General features: G+C 58.4%; 2 protein-coding genes across 2 annotated transcripts; both read left to right on the plus strand.

The window, feature by feature from the left end:
* Positions 1–595: 595 nt before the first annotated feature.
* On the plus strand, positions 596–7,610 carry LOC150052281 (aldehyde dehydrogenase family 3 member B2-like). Its single transcript, XM_090348646.1, has 10 exons — positions 596–671; positions 3,287–3,452; positions 3,877–3,987; positions 4,152–4,272; positions 4,402–4,487; positions 4,586–4,667; positions 4,963–5,349; positions 5,745–5,911; positions 6,742–6,841; positions 7,118–7,610. The coding sequence occupies exons 1-10, from the start codon at positions 634–636 to the stop codon at positions 7,300–7,302; spliced, it is 1,443 nt and encodes a 480-aa protein (XP_090204772.1). The 5' UTR covers positions 596–633; the 3' UTR covers positions 7,303–7,610.
* Positions 7,611–12,904: 5,294 nt separating this feature from the next.
* On the plus strand, positions 12,905–16,649 carry Acy3 (aminoacylase 3). The gene is made up of 7 exons (XM_090347243.1): positions 12,905–13,010; positions 13,412–13,669; positions 14,401–14,596; positions 14,809–14,899; positions 14,978–15,085; positions 15,177–15,286; positions 15,858–16,649. Exons 2-7 carry the CDS (start codon positions 13,428–13,430, stop codon positions 16,071–16,073), a joined length of 963 nt encoding a protein of 320 aa, XP_090203369.1. The 5' UTR covers positions 12,905–13,010; positions 13,412–13,427; the 3' UTR covers positions 16,074–16,649.
* The last annotated feature ends 919 nt before the right edge of the window (positions 16,650–17,568 follow it).

Here is a 17,568-nt window from a genome sequence, read left to right on the forward strand (position 1 = left end):
TAAATTCTGAAATACACACTCAGAGAGTTGCACTGATTTTGTGCCAGGAGCAGAAAATCCATGTCAATGACATGTTAGCTTCCCTCGGGGAAGCCCAGAAAGGTTAAACACCTTGCCTGGAGTCAGACCATCAACAGGAGATTAATCGAATGAATGAATAATGCTCGAATCCTGGAAGGACCTCTTCGCATGGAGGCCCCTCCTCTGCCCCAGGTTTGCCAGTTGGCCCCATGAAAGTGGGAGTGGAGGAACCACAGTTGCTAATCTGGCTTGGGACACCCTGATCTGGGCCAGGAGAGGCTGAGCCTAGGGGTGAACGGGGTGTCGGAGTCCTGAAGATGCTCAGATCAGTCCCTGCGGGCCCCTCCCACTCACACCAGGGCCAGAGCAGCCGGCACAGCCAGCACCACCCGTTCCCAACCAGCTGGGTCAGGGAGACAAGACGGGGCTAGGAGAGAGGTAGGAGTGGAACTCAGTGGAGCCAATGAGCTGGCCCAGCTGCACCAGAGCTCCTGCGGCAGCCTGACTCCTCCACAGGGCGTGGCACCACAGACCGAGAGAGCTGGGAGCTGCCCAGGAGGAGACACAAGCCACAGCAGAGGCAGGAGCAGAGTTCCTGCATCTTCAGGCAGCATGTCCACCAAGAGTCCAGACTCGGCATCTTCCGTGGGGTATGTACCGCTGTGGGAGGCTTTGGCCAGAGGCCTTGGGAGTGGGCAGTGACTGGGGGAAAAGGGATGTGAGGTCACAGGAGAGGGGAAGGACCAGACTGCCCACAGGGCCTGCAGAGTGACAGCCAGAGGTGCCACATGGCCTCCGGTCAGCAGCTCGTGATCTCTTCACCTACTGATGAGACAGATCCAGGAAGCACCCAGGAAGCCATGGGGTGCCTAGGCTGAGGGAGGGGGCAGCTGCAGGACAGATGGGGCATGACAGGCAGTACAGGACTGTGACCAGGATGTCAGGAAGAGGGACTTTTGGGGGATGAGGTCAGTGCTGAGTGTGTGGTTTCAGGTACAAAAAACCACCATCTCAGCCAGGAGTTTGGCCTAGTGGTAGAGTGCTTGACTCCATGCACAAAGACCTGGGTTCCATTCCTCAGTAGCACATACATAGAAAAAAAAAACCAGAGGTGGTGCTGTGGCTCAAGTGGTAGAGCTCTAGCCTTGAGAAAGACCAAGGACAGTGCTCAGGCCCTGCGTTCAAGCCCCAGTACAGACAAAAACAAAACAAAACAAAACTGGGCGCCATGGCTCACGCCTGTCATCCTAGCTACTCAGGAGGCTGAGATCTGAGGATCAAGGTTCAAAGCCAGCCTGGGCATAAAAAGACCTGAGACTCTTCTCTCCAATTAACCTCTAGAAAATGGGAAATGGGGCTTGGTTCAAGAGTAGGGCAGTAGCCTTGAGCTGAAGAGCTCAGGGACAGCACCCAGGCCAAGTTCAAGCCCCTTGATCCACAAAAAAAAAAAAAAGCCGCCATCTCTGCTGATTTCTGGCCCTAGGTGCTGACATTCTCATTGTAAACAATGGAGACTGTAGAAAGATATTGAGATAGTAAATAAACAGCAGCATGCACATGGGCACACAACCATAGCTTCAGTGCCACCAGAGGACTGTAGGGCCCACAGGGAGCAGAGCTCAAGCCCCCCTTTTCACCTGACCTTGCCCTCAGCTCCTGTAAGTTGTCAGTGCTGGTCAAATACTGAGCTCCACTTGTGGTTACAGGGTCTGCCTTCTGTCCAATCTTTGTTCCAGAGGAGATTTGTGGCATGCATTTATTTCTATCAGGCTGTCAAGTGACCCAGCTGCACCTGGCTTCTGAAAAATCTGCACCCCAGAGCCTTTGCATGTGCTGGTTCTTTATGTTTGCCCTCTAAGAGGCCCTCCCCTGGCTTTTTACTGCAGGCAACTGGCTGGTGGGTCTCAAGCTGGCCTCTGCCAGAGTCTACAGAATGCCAACTGTGTTCATAGTTACATTTGTCCTGGGTTAGTAACATTTTAGTTCGTGTCCATCTGTCCATATATCAATAATCCTGTAAGATTATAACACAGGTAAGAGCTTAACAGGTTGAACCAGGTAGGGTTAAACAAGCACTTTCTCCGATGTTATGTGAGTCAAGACAGGATTGCCTAAGGATCATTTCTTGCAACTTCTCTCATCATTAAGCAACAAGGCATGCACAAGCACATGCATGTACACACACACACACACACACACACACACACACACACACACACGGCATTTTCTTTTGTCTAGGAGGGCTTGCCGCAGTTATATGTGCAGTTCAGATCTAGCCAGGGCCTGTATGGTAGGTAAGCAGTGAGCGGTCCCTAGCCAGCCTTTAGCCCTGGGTGCCAGACCCCTGTATGGAGGGTAAATGGGGCAAGAGAGCACCTTGAAACCAGGCCCCAGCTTACACCTAGAAGCCTAGCTACTTGTGTGGCTGAGATGGGAAGTACTGTAGTTCAAGACCAGCCTGGCCAGGAAAGTTTGTGAGACCCCAGTTTGGCAAAGAGCTGGGCATGATGGGGCACCACAGAAAGCCCAGGTGCCCAGGCAGGAAGTGAGACCCGATGTCAAAAACAGCCTGCAAAAACTCAGGGTTAGAGGCACGATTCTTTGTGAGGAGTGCTTGTCTCGCTAGGCCTTAAGTTCAAATCCTGGTATTTCCAAAAAAGAAAAAACAAAACAGCCCAACAATGGGAGCCTTGAATGAGGGCTGGAGCTGGTGTTCCACACTCTCGCCCTCCCACCCCGTGGTGTGTGGCCGTGGGCTCTGTCCATTCCCTCCTCTGTCAGACAGATGCTGCTGCCTCCTGGTGTAGCCACTCAAAGCCTGGCATTCTGTCCATGGCGGATGCAGCACAGAAGGGAGCAGCCCATAGAGGGCGCTGTCCACGGCGGACCCTGCGCAGCACGGAGCTGCCCTCAGAAGCACTGTCTGGCTTCTCTGCCTCAGTGCCCTGCCAGGCCCCGATAGGCACAGGTGGCAATGTGGCCTCCAGGACGCAGTCGCTACTATCTTAGGATCAGTGACGTTCGGAGATGTTCTGGGACATCTACACACAGTCATGCAGACACAGACATACCCGGACACGCAGACACCCCTCCATTCACCTGCACGCTGGAACACGTAGGTGCAGGTACTCACACGCAGGCGTGTGCACACAGTGAACACAGGCGCTCAGACGTGCCCAGATGCACAGGGCTGTCACGGGTCCTGTGGGTGGAGGGCTCCAGGGGGGAGGCGGCCCTGCCACCCAGTTCCCTCTGCCCCATCCAGGAGATCGGATCCCTTCGAGGACACGCTGCGGCGGCTGCGGGAGGCCTTCCACGCGGGCCGCACACGGCCGGCCGAGTTCCGGGCAGCGCAGCTCCGGGGCCTGGGCCGCTTCCTGCAGGACCACAAGCAGCAGCTGCAGGAGGCGCTGGCCCAGGACCTGCACAAGGTGTGGCCACGGGGGGCGGGGAGTGAAGGGGGGTGCAGGGGAGCTGTGTCCTCCCTAGGCATGGCCCCCTCCCCCAAGGAGGCTCTGCCGCCCGCCTGCCGGGCTGTGCCCTCAAAGGTCTATGGGTTTATTTATACAGCAGCCCTTCTCCTGTCAGCGTGTGACAGAGGTTGTGACATGGACCGGTGTGCAGCCCCTGGCGAGGCAGGCTTGATTGCTGCCCCCGGCCGACAAACAGGGAGACCAGGGCACTCTGCAGTCACCTGCCCAGGCCACCATGCTAAGCAGTGACAGACTGGAATCAGAGCTGAGGGGCCCATGTGTGGCTTCCACACCCTCTCCCATGCTGGGGACCCCGTCACCTGTGCAGTGCTCCCCACCCTCCCGGCCGTGAACCTGACCTGTCCTCTCCACCTCCCCACAGTCAGCCTTCGAATCAGACATCTCTGAGATTATCCAGTGTCAGAATGAGGTGGATCTAGCCCTGAAGAACCTGCCGGCCTGGATGAAGGATGAACCGGCGTCCACCAATTTGGTGAGATCCAGTGGCTGTCTGGGGGAGGGTGGCGGCCTGTGGAGCCGCTGGGCCCAGGGCCCTCTCAGGGCTCTGTCTGGGAGGTGCGGACCCCCGGGTGGGGAGGGAGGGAGGGAGGCTCTGGGGTGACCCTCAGAGCCGCTCACCCCTGCCCTGCCCTGCAGCTCACGAAGCTGGGCTCCGCCTTCATCCGGAAGGAGCCCTTCGGGGTGGCTCTCATCATAGCCCCGTGGAACTACCCCGTGAACCTCACGCTGATGCCCCTGGTGGGGGCCCTGGCAGCAGGTGAGGAGAGGTGCCGGGCCCCCTGACCTCCCAGTCCAGGAACCCTTCCCAAAGAGAGACCCCAGGTACCTCAGGCACTGACCCTGCAGCGGCGCCCTGGCCTGCCAGCCCACTCCCCTCTCCCCGCAGGGAACTGCGTGGTGCTGAAGCCATCCGAAATGAGCAAGGGCACGGAGAAGGTGCTGTCTGAGCTGCTGCCACAGTACCTGGACCAGGTAGGCTGGCTCTGCCTTTTGGCACCCAATGTCCCAGGACGTCCGTGGCTCTCAGCGCATGCGTGGAGAGTGCCCTGAGGCTCCTGTTCACTTTGCAGAGCTGTTTTGCTATGGTGCTGGGGGGACCCCAGGAGACCGGGCAGCTGCTGGAACACAAATTTGACTACATCTTCTTCACAGGTGAGGCCCACCCCGGCCCGGGCCCCGGGTGCCGGACACCGCAGGGAAGAATGAGGAGGAGGGGAAGAGGGGAGACCACAGCCAAGGGAGGGAAGTGTATACCAGCCTGGGCAGGCTGGCCCGGCCTCCTGGCCATCTTGCAGCCTGGAGGGTCAGGATGGAGACGGATGCCGGTGTGTAGAGCAAACCTGGACCTCGCTGGAAAGTCTATGGAAAGAGAGGGAGGCAAGGTCAGGCTTGGCATCCTCACTTGGCCATGCCCAAATAAAATGGAGTCCCCTGGCTGTACGCCCAGGGAGCCCTCGCGTAGGGAAGATCGTCATGGCCGCTGCCGCCAAGCACCTGACGCCCATCACCCTGGAGCTGGGGGGCAAGAACCCCTGCTACGTGGACGACGACTGTGACCCCCAGACCGTGGCCAACCGCGTGGCCTGGTTCCGCTACTTCAACACCGGCCAGACCTGCGTGGCCCCCGACTACGTGCTGTGCAGCCCCGAGATGCAGGGGCGGCTGCTGCCCGCCCTGCAGAGCTCCATCACCCGTTTCTATGGCGACGACCCCAAGACCTCCCCCAACCTGGGCCGCATCATCAACCACAAGCATTTCCAGCGGCTGCAGGAGCTGCTGCGCTGTGGCCGCGTGGCCATCGGAGGCCAGAGCGACGAGAGCCAACTCTACATCGGTGAGTCCCCTCCCGGCCCCGGGCTGCCCGGGTGGGGTCCTCATGCCAAGGGCCCTGCCTGACCAAGGCTGCGCCTGCGCCCGCCGCCTCGACACCGCTGCACGTGGGCTCGCCATGCTGCGATTCAGAACACGAAGGCGCCACACACCGCCTCAGTTCTGAGCCCTGACGCCTCCAACCCAAACCCTGATCCCACAGCTCTGGCCGGCTGAGCCGGGACCCAAGTTCCAGGGGTCCAGGCTGTGGGTCCAAATTCAGAGCCACCTTCTGCAGTCCCCTGAGGCCAGGACCCCAGGCCCTCCCAGGCTGACAGCCTGCAGTGTGGGGGGCAGAGCCAGCCTGCTCCTCCCTGGCGCCCGTGCCCTCTGGGTGCTGAGCTGTCCCTGTGCCCGCAGCGCCCACGGTGCTGGTGGACGTGCAGGAGACGGAGCCGGTGATGCAGGAGGAGATCTTCGGGCCCATCCTGCCCCTGGTGACGGTGAGGGGCCTGGACGAGGCCATCGACTTCATCAACCAGCGGGAGAAGCCTCTGGCCCTGTATGCCTTCTCCAACAGCAACCAGGTGGGCAGCGGGGCGGGTGCACTGTCAGTGTGCTGCCAGAGGGTGGCAGCAGAGGGCCCAGGGCTGCGGGGCTGGGTCCCTTGGCTCCGCCCTGTGGGCAGCTCCCTGGGGTTTTCTCCTTGTGCCCTGGGCTGGGCCCTGGCCTGCGTTCTTCCATTCTTCCTCACAGGGCTCAGTCTGGTAGCCAGTGTCCCCCTTGGTGCCTGGCTGTCAAGGCACACAGCGATGCTGGCAGATCCCAGAACGGGTGCTGGGTCCCCATTCCCACAGGGGCCCAAGGGAGGGCCTGGGAGGCAAGTGAGGAGTGGTGTCCCTAGCCTAGACCACACTGAGGGCACAGGGGCTGGTGGCAGAGGTGAGTCTGACCCAGGACGCTTGGCAGCACCAGGACATCTGGCAGAGGGCCCGGGTCAGGATGAATGTGTGAGACGCCTGGCTGCCAGCCATCTGCCCTGCCCGGTCAGCTTGAACCTGCGAGGACAGATTGTCTGGATCTCATTTCCCTGAGCCATGCCAAGGTTCCTCCTAAAGGCATTGGGGGGGGGGGGAAGCACAGGTCCCGGCAGCACAGCCGTCCCAGTGGGATCCCTGCATTTTCCTACAAAGTCCTAGCCCTCGTCCTGCCTCCGGGCCGTGGGCCACTCGGCTGTAAGCACGGGAGCCTTCTTCCCTAGCTAGCGCTCAGGAGGCGGCGTCCTCGGTGCAAGGGCAGCTTGCAGACAGAGCAGCCATGGGAAGACAGCAGATGCAGCGTCCTTGGTGCTTTCACCCCCTGCCCTCCCCACTTTGGCGTCCCCACCACCCACCCTCTCCTCTCCCCCTCCCCCCAGGTGGTCAACCAGGTGCTGGACCGTACCAGCAGTGGCAGCTTCGGAGGCAACGAGGGCTTCATCTACCTGACGCTGCCCTCCCTGCCGCTAGGGGGAGTGGGTGAGTCGCCGCCCTCCCCACCCTTCAAGGCCCGTCCCACGAAGCTTGGGTCTGGTTCTTCAGACCTGTAACTGTCTATACTCCCTGCAATACCCTTAACCCAGGCCCGGAGCCTCTCAAAGCCCCAGTTTCCCTATCTGGAACATGGGTCTCAGAAAGGCCTGGCTCTGCCTGACCTCCCTGTGCCCTGGGGGCTGCTGGCCCAGGCAGTGGCTTCTGGTGGGGCTGCCAGCCAGCGGGGCCTCAACCTCATCCTCACTTTCTGTGTCCCCGCAGGCAGCAGCGGGATGGGCAGGTACCATGGCAAGTTCTCCTTCGACACCTTCTCCCACCAGCGCGCCTGCCTGCTGTCCTACTCTGGCCTGGAGAAGTTCAACGAAATCCGCTACCCGCCCTATAGTCCCTGGAACCAGCAGCTGATCAACTGGGCCCTGGGCTCCCAGAGCTGCACCCTTCTGTGAGGCCCTGTAGCCCCACCGTCCAGCCTGGTTCCCGGGTCTGCTATGAGGGGCCCTGGGTTGCCAAATGCTTCCTGTGTCCTCGGTGGTCTCTAATAGCAGGTACCTGGTCCAGGATACAAAGAGCTCACCTCTGGTGCCTCCAGGAAGGCAAGAGCTTTAGACAGCTGGTCCAGATCCTGTTCCTGGCAGACTCCCCTCTGCAGCCTCCGGTTCTCTACTCAGATGGGCTGGTACAGAAAAACCCTTGTCCTGTAGATGGACATTCTGTATTTAAAGTGGACTCCCTTTTTTCAGATTTATAAATAGAATCTCCCAAACAGTGGTTGTTAACAGCTCTGTTTACACCTGGAGGACAGGTATGTCTGCCCATCCTTAGTGACAGATCTTGAAGCCAGATCTGGCTGGTTGGGGGTATCTGACTGAAATGTGTCACCCACAAGAAGTCTGATGCTGTCTGTGTGCAGTTGGTAGGAGGAAATGTACAATTGATTAGTCATGTCTGCCGTGGGCCCAGGGTGGGGTAATGAATGAGTACAAACCAGGGGGCAAGAGGAAGGGAGGACAGGAGGGGGGTGAACAGAAGATTAGGAGTTTGGGTAAGGGATAGAGAAAGGATAAGACCTGCAAGTGAGGAGCTGTCCTGGTGTTCTGACCGTAGCAGATTTGGAAGAAATCATGCAGTCCAAGGGGGGTCAGAGGTCACATTCAGCCACAGATGCTGGTGGCAGGATGGTCTCTGGCCCCAGTCCTCTCACCAGGCCCTCAGGAGGGAGCATGCAGGGCCAGGCGTGAGGGAAGGAGAGACAGGCTGGAGCGAGGCTGGCGGGGAGGCAGAGGGCTGAGAGGCCCAAGGCTGGGTGTGTAAATGGACTTTGGAACGCCAGGTCTAGCAGCAGGGAGGGGACTCTGCCTGGTGACCAGGCAACAGACCTCCCACCACGGTAGCCATGACAAACACAGAGCCCCCAGGGACCAGCACAGAGTCCAGGCCTCTGTGTGCAGGGGACAGAGGCCCCACAATGGACCTCATAGGACTCTCAGTGTGCTTGGAAAAACACACAGAAGTGCCACACCCCTTACACCCGAATCAACCAACCGCGAAGGCACAGGTGCTGTCTGCTCACTCAAGTGCCAACAATACCAGCCAGAGTGGGCATCCCCAGTGCCTGAGATGGCTGGGAACGAATGAGTGAAGTGTCCTGCCTGCTGCCTCCTCGCGAAGCGGGCTGGGGAGCTGGGAGGAGGGCTGAGTACTCTTAAATCCAGGCCTCAGCCCTGAGAATTAGTGATGCTGGGAGACTGTGGAAGGTTGGACTTCAAGGGTCCAGGAGAGGCTCCCCAGCAGCGCCCCCCCCATGGACGTCCCTCCAACGTACTCAGGCTCAACTCCAGGGGACCCCGGTGTCCGGCCAGGCCTTCTCCTGCCTCTGCCACCAGGCAGCTGCTGCTCTCTCCAAGGGGGACCTCTCCAGCTGCCCCCAGCATCTGGGTGCTAATTAACAGCCTGTCTTATTCCCAGCATCCCTCCAGTCTGGCCACTTCTCATCCAAGGCAGAGCCACTGTCACCCACCTGGCTGGCTTTCCAGGTCTGGCCTCCACACAGCAGCCAGCACGCCCCTTGCAGAGCACAAACACCCCAGTGCTGCTTGCTGCTCATGGATCCTTGGAGATTCATGTTTGAAGCCAGCCCGGGGACAGAAGTCCGTAAAATTCATCTCCAATTAAACACCAAAAAGCCAGAGGGGAGGTGTGCCTTAAGGGGTAGAAAAAAGCCAAGTGAGAGGATGAACCCTGAGTTTAAGCCCCAGTACCAGAGAGAGACAGACAGACACATCCATAAATGCACAGGAAGGGAGACAGACAGACAGAAACACAGGAACGTACACCTGTCTGGCCCCCAGCCCCCCGGTGGTCCCCTCAGGACCAAAGTAGAAACACTGGCGGTCCCTGCATGGCAGTCCCCCCCCACTGCTGGCTTTCACACATGTTGGCATGAGCTGCTGGGAGGGGGGTCGGGCTTCACGCACACACTCGTACCTGGAAAGTGACCCCAAAGGTCACCTGTAGTTAGATGGCAGGTCATGTGAGGAGCGGGCAGAGGCTGGCCTCCTGCAGCTTTAGGCCCTCTAGAAATGTGGGCAAAGAAAGATGGCCAGCCATTTCTCTGAGGCTTCTTGAAACTCGCTTGTCTGGTCAGTTATATGGGAACTCAATCAATGAGATACAGAGAAGCCACGCTTTTAAGAGGTGGAATTGAGAGTCTGGTAGGAAACTGAGTCATGAGGGTGAGGAAAGATCAAGCGGTCCTTTCAAGAGAAAGGACCCCGAGACCTCAGCAAACCAGGACAGGCGTTATTCATGGCTGCAGAGGGACTCTGCGGAACACTGAGCAGGCTCAGAGAAACAGAGAGTGGGGAGTGGGGAAAGGTTTAGTGTTGCATGGTTTTTCTAGCATTGACCATGTTGCTTCTCTCATGCAATGTGCAAAATGTCTTTTTCCAGTGCAATACCAGGAAACTATGGCCAACTTCCTTTTTTTTTTTTTTGCCAGTCCTGGGCTTGAGCTCAGGGCCTGAGCACTGTCCTTGGGCTTTCTCAGTGATAGAGCTCTACCACTTGAGCCTCAGCACCACTTCCGGCTTTTTTCTATGTATGTGGTACCAAGGAATCGAACCCGGGTCTTCGTGCATGCTAGGCAAGCACTTTAACCACTAGGCCAAATTCCCAGCCTATGCTGATTAAAAATTTAACTAGATCATGTAATCAGTTGCTCTTGGTGTTTTAAAACACTCATCATGTCAGCAAATTCACTACTGTGGAGTTTTACCATTACAGAGTTTACCCTCTGCAGCATTTTGTCAGCCCGGCAGTGGGATAAATAACTTACAAGTTTTTTATTGATCAAACTTAACAGGCGTGAACCACCAGGCCCCACCCTGAGACTTTTAGCTCCAATTAACTACTCAAATGCCAAAAGCATTGCTGTGGGTCAACGTGGCGATAGCCTGAGGCAAACAAACCCAGGGATAGCAGCCAGGCCCTGAGTTCAAACCCCATGCCTGACAAAAAAAATAGGATGCCTAAGATACCAACCAGGACATAACCCCAGCAAGCAGTACTTAGACCCCTGAGACAAAGCTAGTCCTGGAGGAAGAAGTAACAGTGTCACCTCCTAAATGGAGTCACTGTGTGCTCACCCTTTCAAAATTAGCCAGAGCCGGGAGGTCAAAAGAAAATCATTAATAAGCAGTTTCACACCTGTCCACCCTCTAACTGGACACAACTTACCTTCTTGCCTTTGTTGCCTGCTATTCTACTTAGAGTGAGTCTTGGACTCGGGCCAGTTTGCTTTGGCACCTTCTTGGGTCTCCCATCCATACACCACAGTCTAGACATCTATGGTCCAGGGACAGGGCGCGACCAAGGCTTCTCACCCGGCCCTTAAACTCTCCAATCCAGCTCTAGCTTCTGACTGGTTATTCTTTACCTGTCCACCATGATCTCTTTTACCCAGTTGCTGGAAACCCTAGATGCGCCCTTCCTGGCGTCCCCCCGCCCCGACCCCGTCCAGTTATACGGCAATTCCTCCCTTCCTGTGAAAACTCACAACTGGCTTTGTGCGCCCAGTGGACCCTTTCCGGCCTTGGCCCGGGTGTTTACCAGCCCTGCCATGGAGTCCCACTGCAAGCCTGTCCTGGTTTGCTGAGGTCTCGGTCTCCTTTCTTCCACATACTCAGTTTCCTAACAGTAGCCACATTTCAAAACCAGGGTGTCCACAGGAGGAGGGCTCAGAAGTCATGGGACAGCATCTCTGGTCAGATGTGTGGAAGGCCCGCCTCTGGCGTCCCAGGTCTCATGGCTGCCCTGTGCTAGAAGAGAGAGGCACCGTACTTCCCACATCGGAGCTGAGGCTCTCACCAGTCCCCGCCCGGGGCTGAGGGCGGAGGGGAAGCAGAGTCACAGGGGAACAGCCTCACGTGCCATGCCAGGCCCCAGAAGGAGCTCTTGGGAGCCATGGAGGCCTGCTGTCACACCCCACTCACCCCTCAGGGATCCTCCAAGGGAAAAGAGGGGCCCGGGCTCCAAACTCACAGAGTCCTGCAGGGACAAGGGGCTGGGCGGCCGTCGAGGCAGTGGGCTCAGACCAGTGAGACGTCAGGTGTGACCCTCAGGCCACACGAACGTGAGAGAAGCCATGCTGGTGGCCCACGCCTGTAATCCTTGGAACTCAGGAAGCTGAGCTCTGAGGGTCACGGCTAGAAGCCAGCCAGGCAGGAAAGTCTGTGAGACTCTTATCTACTTGATAAAAGTCACAAGTAAGGCTGTGGCTCAAGTGGTAGAGTGCTAGCCTTGAGCTCAAAAAGACTCAGGGACATCACCCAGGCCTGGAGTTCAAGCGTTCCAGGAAAAGACAGGAAGGAAGGAAGGAAGAAGGAAGGAAGGAAGGAAGGAAGAAAGGAAGGAAGGAAGGATGAAAGGAAGGATGGCCAGATCGCTTGAGGCTGGCTTGCCTGCCTGCATCTGGAACAGATCCAAGTTCAGTATGGAGGACTTGCATGTCTGGACCCAATGCCCAACCTTAGGGTCCCAAGTTCAAGAACTTGGCAATGGGTAACCAGGACACATGGCTCATTGCCCTGCCTCCACACAGTGGCCTCTGGACTCACACTGGCTCCTGCTAGCAGACAGCTGGGCCCCTGGGAAGGTCGGCCCTGGGCCAGTGCAGTGGGCCTCACCTGGCTTTTCCTGAGTCGTCGGGTAGGGTGCCCTGGATTTTGAGTCCAGCCCTGCCTCCTGCCAGCACCTCAGTTTCCCTACCTGTAGTGGGTCTGAGGCAGGGGGAATAAGGGAAAATGGAACATAGGAAATAGCCAGGAATTAACTAGTTGGGGAACACACAGGCACCTTCTTCTTGGCAGCTCTTTACCACTGAGCTTGCCCATTGGTTCAAAAGTGGTCACTGAACTCTGGGAAAGAAGCAAGAAAGATGCCCATCCTGTGACAAGAGCATTTGAAAAAAGGGCACAGAAGTGTCATCACGGCAGGAGATCTTCAGGAAGGGCGGGTGGGGGAAGAGTCTGAGGAAGCGCAGTGTTTGTTTAAAGGGATGCTCAAGCCACGTGCTCACACCTGCAATCCCAGCTTCTCAGGAGGCTGAGATCGAAGGATGGTGGTTCAAAGCCAGCCCAGGCAGGAAAGTCCGTGAGACTCTTTTCTCCAGTGAACCACCAGAAACAAACTGGAAGTGGAGCTGTGGCTCAGCTGGTAGAGCACCAGTCTTTTTTGTAACAGTAGAATGGATTTGGTGCCCAAGGGCCAGGCAGAGGTGTCCGTGGAATCTGTCCACTCATCTGAAGGTCCTTTCTGGAAATAGAGGAAAGGGAATGTCGTGTTATAATGCCCCAGTAGAGGACAAGTGTACACACTGCAACACCATGCCATCTGGTATAAAGCATTGAAGAGCCAGCAGGGACAGAGCCGCCCAGAAGAACTGGACGAATCAGACCATGGCTGGATGCCTGGGAGGAGCCTGGCGCTGTGACCTTTGCCTCTGTGGACCTCAGCCCCTTCCCTACGCTGCCAGCTTGGCACAAAAACGTCCTGCAGAGGAAGCTCCCAGCCCATAAATGCGGCCAGGATAAACGCAGCCAGGCCCAGAGGCCACGCTGCAGCCCCGGCCTGCAGAAGCCCAGGCCCGCGTGCACAGGTAGGGAGTGGAAAGCCAGTGCCCTGGCTCGGGGGAGCCCTGGAACTCAGGCCTCCTCCTTTGGGTGCCCCCAGGCAAGTCCATCCCTGAAGGTCTGGGCCCCCCTTTGTGGCACAGGAGAGAGAAGTATCCCTCGGAAAGGCGTAAGGAAACCCGGATCTTTACAGAACAGTGGAGGGCAGAGCTCACCTTCAGAAAGCTTCTAGAAGAGGCTTCAGGCACTGGGTGGGACAAATGCAAGGGGGCTCCTGAGTGCAGGGGGGCACAGCTGGCAGCGCCCTGGGTCCACAAGTGCCTGTCCTGCCAGCTTGCGTGCCTCAGTCTCCAGGGACACACCCCGCCACCGCGCCCTGAGCACTGCGCCCTGAGTCTGTGCCCGGCTCCGGTGTGTGCCCCCCCAGCAGGTGCCCACCTCACATGGCGATGTCCTGGCTGCCTGCGCCCCAGGAGCCCCTGCTCCGTGTGGCCGTGACTGGGGGCACCCACGGCAACGAGATGTCTGGCATCTGCCTGGTGCAGCACTGGCTGCGGTGCCCCGAGGAGCTGAAGCGCCCCAGCTTCTCCGCCATCCCCATCCTCGCCAACCCTGAGGCCTCTGCCGTCTGCCGCCGCTACATAGACCAAGACCTTAACCGCAGCTTCACTGATGCCTTACTCGAGTGAGTGCTCTGCTTCCAGCGGGCGCCAGCCCACAGCAGGGGCTGCACCCGGCCCAACCTCCCCTACACACACCTAGGCCCACACTGCCCAGCCCTCCCTCTCAGTTTAGAGAAAGCCGGGCCAATGCCACCTCCTCCAGGAAGGCTTTCCTGACTACATGCTGGGCCAGGCCCCTGTACTTTCCCCAAAAGATCAAATTCACCAACTGTGTTGACCCATCCTGGGCCCCTGCCACTGTTCACAGCTCCTCTCTGAAGGTTTTCACAGATTCCAGCTGGGAAAAGGACTGGAGAATAAAACCGAGGCATAGCTTCAGTTGATTGGGAACAAGAGGGAAAAGTCAGCCATCAAATACCAGGAGGCAACACCCACAGGCGAAAGGCTACCCAGAGCATCCCACCACACCAAGTGCAGTCAGGGAGGCTTCCTGGGGGAAGTGAGTAGAAGTGGGCTGGATTTCCAGTGGAGACTCTGGAGAGAGCAGAGGCCTGGCAGTGCGGCTGGCACGGTGCCTGGGAAGTATGGGGAGTAAGTCAGGTGAGGGCTAGCGGGCAGGTAGAGACTGAACTTGAACTTTCGGGGTTGGGGAGGGAAGTGGGGAGCCAGTAAGGGCCCTGCCCTGAGCTGCTCTGTAGGGGGAAGGGTCCCGGCAGCAGCTGGGGCTACCCCTCCCCTGTTAAACCACTGCAGACTGACAGCGCCCCAGCTCTGGCACCCTCCCTCCCCCCAGTTCTGAGGTCACCCCTGATGAGCCCTATGAGATGACAAGGGCCCGAGAGCTGAACCAATGGCTGGGGCCCAAGGCCTCCAACCAGGCCTTCGACTTCACCCTGGACCTGCACAACACCACAGCCAACATGGGAGCCTGCATCATAGTGAAGGCCAACAGCAGTGTCTTTGCCCTGCACATGTGCCGCTACCTGCAGGTAGACCCCTTCCCCCCCCCCCCCCAGGGTCCTCAGAGGGCCCAGAGCTCCAGGCCTGGCTCGGGGACCTCACTCCAGAACAACTCCCCTAATGGAGAAAAGAGGGACGAGTGGCTAGAGTGCAGGGGGAGAACTCTGTGTCTGTCTTCCTGCCTCAGTCTCCCCTTCCAAGGAGGTTTGAGGCCTTGACTTGTCTCTCTCTTCCCCCCCAGCTACAGAATCTGGAGCTGCCCTGCCGGGTTATTCTTTTCCAGCCTTCTGGGGAGTTCTTCAGCCTGGATTCAGTGGGCAAGATTGGAATGAGTGAGGCTGGGGAGTGGGCAGGGCCTGGAGGGGGGTCACTGTGGGCAGGAGGAGGACTGACTCCCCTCCTGTCCCCAGCTCTGGAGCTAGGCCCCCAGCCTCAGGGCGTGCTGCGGGCGGACATATTCTCTAGTATGAGAGCGCTGGTGGCCTCCAGTCTAGACTTCATTGAACTCTTCAATCAAGGTGAAACGGGGAAACTGAGGTCTGGAGGGGAGGGGAGGCTCTGGGAGTCCTGGAGTGAAAGGCCCTCACCCCCGGCCCCCACCCGTCACAGGCTCTGCCTTTCCTGCCTTTGAAATGGAAGTCTACAGGCCTTTTGGAGAGGAGGACTTCCCTCGCACTGCGGCTGGGGACTTGGCTGGCATCGTGCACCCCCAGCTGCAGGTCCGTGCTGGGCAGGGAAGCCCCCTGACCCAGAGTTGGGGGGTGTGGTGGAAAACAGGCCCTGGGGAGGGGTCCCCAGCACAGCGGGCTACAGAGATCCTCACAGAACCTGCGAAGAAGTTGGGGCCTCCTTAACAGTGGCCGCCCGCCCATGGCTGCCGAGTGCAGGAGGATGCGGTGGGGAGAGGGTACAGCCCACCTCAAACTGGTCTGTGAACATACCCAGGCCTGAGTTGGGCTGGGAGAAAGCAGCAGCTGGGCAGCGGCTGCTCTGCCTGACGCCACAAGGGGTGCTGTGGAGCAGGGGCCTGTGCAGGCCCGGGGCTTTGCTCCTGAAGCCACTTTTGAAGGGGTTATCTTGCATGGAAGGTTATTGGGGGTCAGGGAGCACCCATCTTTCAGGGTCTTGAGCCAGCTCTGCCCATCGGCCTCACCGATGTTACCTGGATTGAGAGGCAGGGTAGGCAGGCAAGGCTGGACGGAAGGGGGCATCTTTGGGAGGTAGCAGTAGGCGTGCCCCCCTTCCCTGGGCAATGGTCACCCAGCAACCCTTAGCTGTGGCTTCTCCCAGGATCGAGACTTTGAGCCGCTGCAGCCCGGTGCGCCCATGTTTCGGCTGTTCAATGGCGAGGACAAGCTGTACCAGGGAGACCGCACCATATACCCTGTGTTTATCAACGAGGCCGCCTACTATAATGTGCACACAGCCTTCATGAAAACGGAGAAAATCGTGGCCTCTGTGCCTGCCCTGCCCCCTCTGCCCTCTGCCCCTACCCGGCCTCCCTAACCCCAGCCCCCTCTGTCCTGCTTCAACCCTCCCAGACTAGCACAGCTCACACATGCTGTCAAACTGAAGAGAGATAGCCAGAGAGCCGTGATTGCTGTCTGCCGTCCAGCGTGCGCCTCTCTCTGGCTCAGGAAATGGATGGAGGAAGGGAGGGCTGACACAGGATCTGGGACAGATGTAGCTCTGGGTGTGTGTCTGTCTGTCTGTGTCTGTGTGTCTGTCTGTTGTCTGTGTGAGAGCCCCCAAAGCCAGGCTGTGAGACCGGGAAGGATTAGAAGCATGGAATGGCTCTTCCCAGCATGAACTCTCAGAGCACGTGAGTTTCCTGGGAAAGCCCATCAGTCCTGGCTTGATGGGAATTCAGATTTTTATCCTGGGTGCAGGCTAATCTCACACCGAACTTTCCGGGAGCTTCGGGACAGAGAAGAGTTTATGCAGATTGGAAGTCATTTACTGCTTGCACTTTCTTCTTGAAGTATATCATCCTGGTGGCGCGTGTTACTTTAAGGACATTGTGATCTCACTTTCTGCACATATGCTTCTGTACTCTACTCAGTAAACATCTTGTCGAATGGACCCAGGGCTCCTGGAGGTGGAAGTTGTCGGGCCCTGGTGCCCCAAACCTCAATTCCATAGTCTGGGGTTCCCTACCATTTTGCCCCCAGTTGCTGCGGGTTGCAGCAGTCTGTGTCATAGCCTGGCTGGGGCCTTCTCTGTGGCCACCGTTGCCCAAAGACAATTCCACACTGTGGAGGAAGACCTGGAAAGGGGCCCTCGGGGGAGCCAGGGAAGCTGGGGCTCTCCTCCACCCCCTCTGCCTGCCCCTGGTTCCTCACAGTGGTGACAGGAGAGGGAGCTGGCTCAGGATCCGTTCTGTAGGTGGCCATCCAGGCTAAGTGGGGCCCCCTGGCCACGCCTGCCTAATGGAATCAAAGCAGGGCTTGGCTGGCCAGTCCAGCTGCTGGAGCCCAGCCCTGGATCCTCTCTCAGCCTCTCGCTTCCCAGCCTCTGCAGCCCCCCTCCCCTCGCCTGGCCCATCCGTCTCCCCGAGGCCATGCTGCCATGCCATGGTATTGAGCTGTGAGATGAGAAGGTGTGAAGGAAGTGGGGGCACCAGGGACGGGCTGGCAGGCAAGATGGATGAGGGGGCAGGGGGGCAGAAGGCGCCTGGGGCGGGAAGAGCTGGCCAGCCAGGCAGAAGGGCGTACCTGTGCTCTGTGCACGCATGCGTGGCTGAGGTGCCCTTGTCTGCGGTCCGTGCACACAGCCCCTGCGCAGTGGCCAGTCAGTGGGCCTGGGAGGCCACAGGTGGGCCCGGGTGTGTGCCCATGAGATGGCAGTGGAGGGCCTATCACTGCGAGGAATGGCACACATGTCTGGAGATAACCGAGGGGACCCCGAGCCCTTCATCTTATCTCCTACCCCCCTCCCACCAGAGCCTGGGATAGGATAACCTGGCTTCATGTCACCGGCAGCCCTGGGAGATTCAGGGACA

Source organism: Megascapheus bottae, chromosome 16 (assembly GCF_031878675.1).
Source record: "Megascapheus bottae isolate mThoBot1 chromosome 16, mThoBot2.hap1, whole genome shotgun sequence".
Taxonomy (NCBI): Eukaryota; Metazoa; Chordata; class Mammalia; order Rodentia; family Geomyidae; genus Megascapheus; species Megascapheus bottae.

Coding starts and splice junctions, on each gene's coding strand:
- LOC150052281 (XM_090348646.1), top strand. CDS start 634: ATGTCCACCAAGAGTCCAGACTCGGCATCTTCCGTGGG. Junction 672..3,286: donor GACTCGGCATCTTCCGTGGG/GTATGTACCGCT, acceptor TGCCCCATCCAG/GAGATCGGATCCCTTCGAGG. Junction 5,912..6,741: donor CCTTCTCCAACAGCAACCAG/GTGGGCAGCGGG, acceptor CCCTCCCCCCAG/GTGGTCAACCAGGTGCTGGA.
- Acy3 (XM_090347243.1), top strand. CDS start 13,428: ATGGCGATGTCCTGGCTGCCTGCGCCCCAGGAGCCCCTGCTCCGTGTG. Junction 13,670..14,400: donor TTCACTGATGCCTTACTCGA/GTGAGTGCTCTG, acceptor CCCTCCCCCCAG/TTCTGAGGTCACCCCTGATG. Junction 15,287..15,857: donor TCGTGCACCCCCAGCTGCAG/GTCCGTGCTGGG, acceptor GGCTTCTCCCAG/GATCGAGACTTTGAGCCGCT.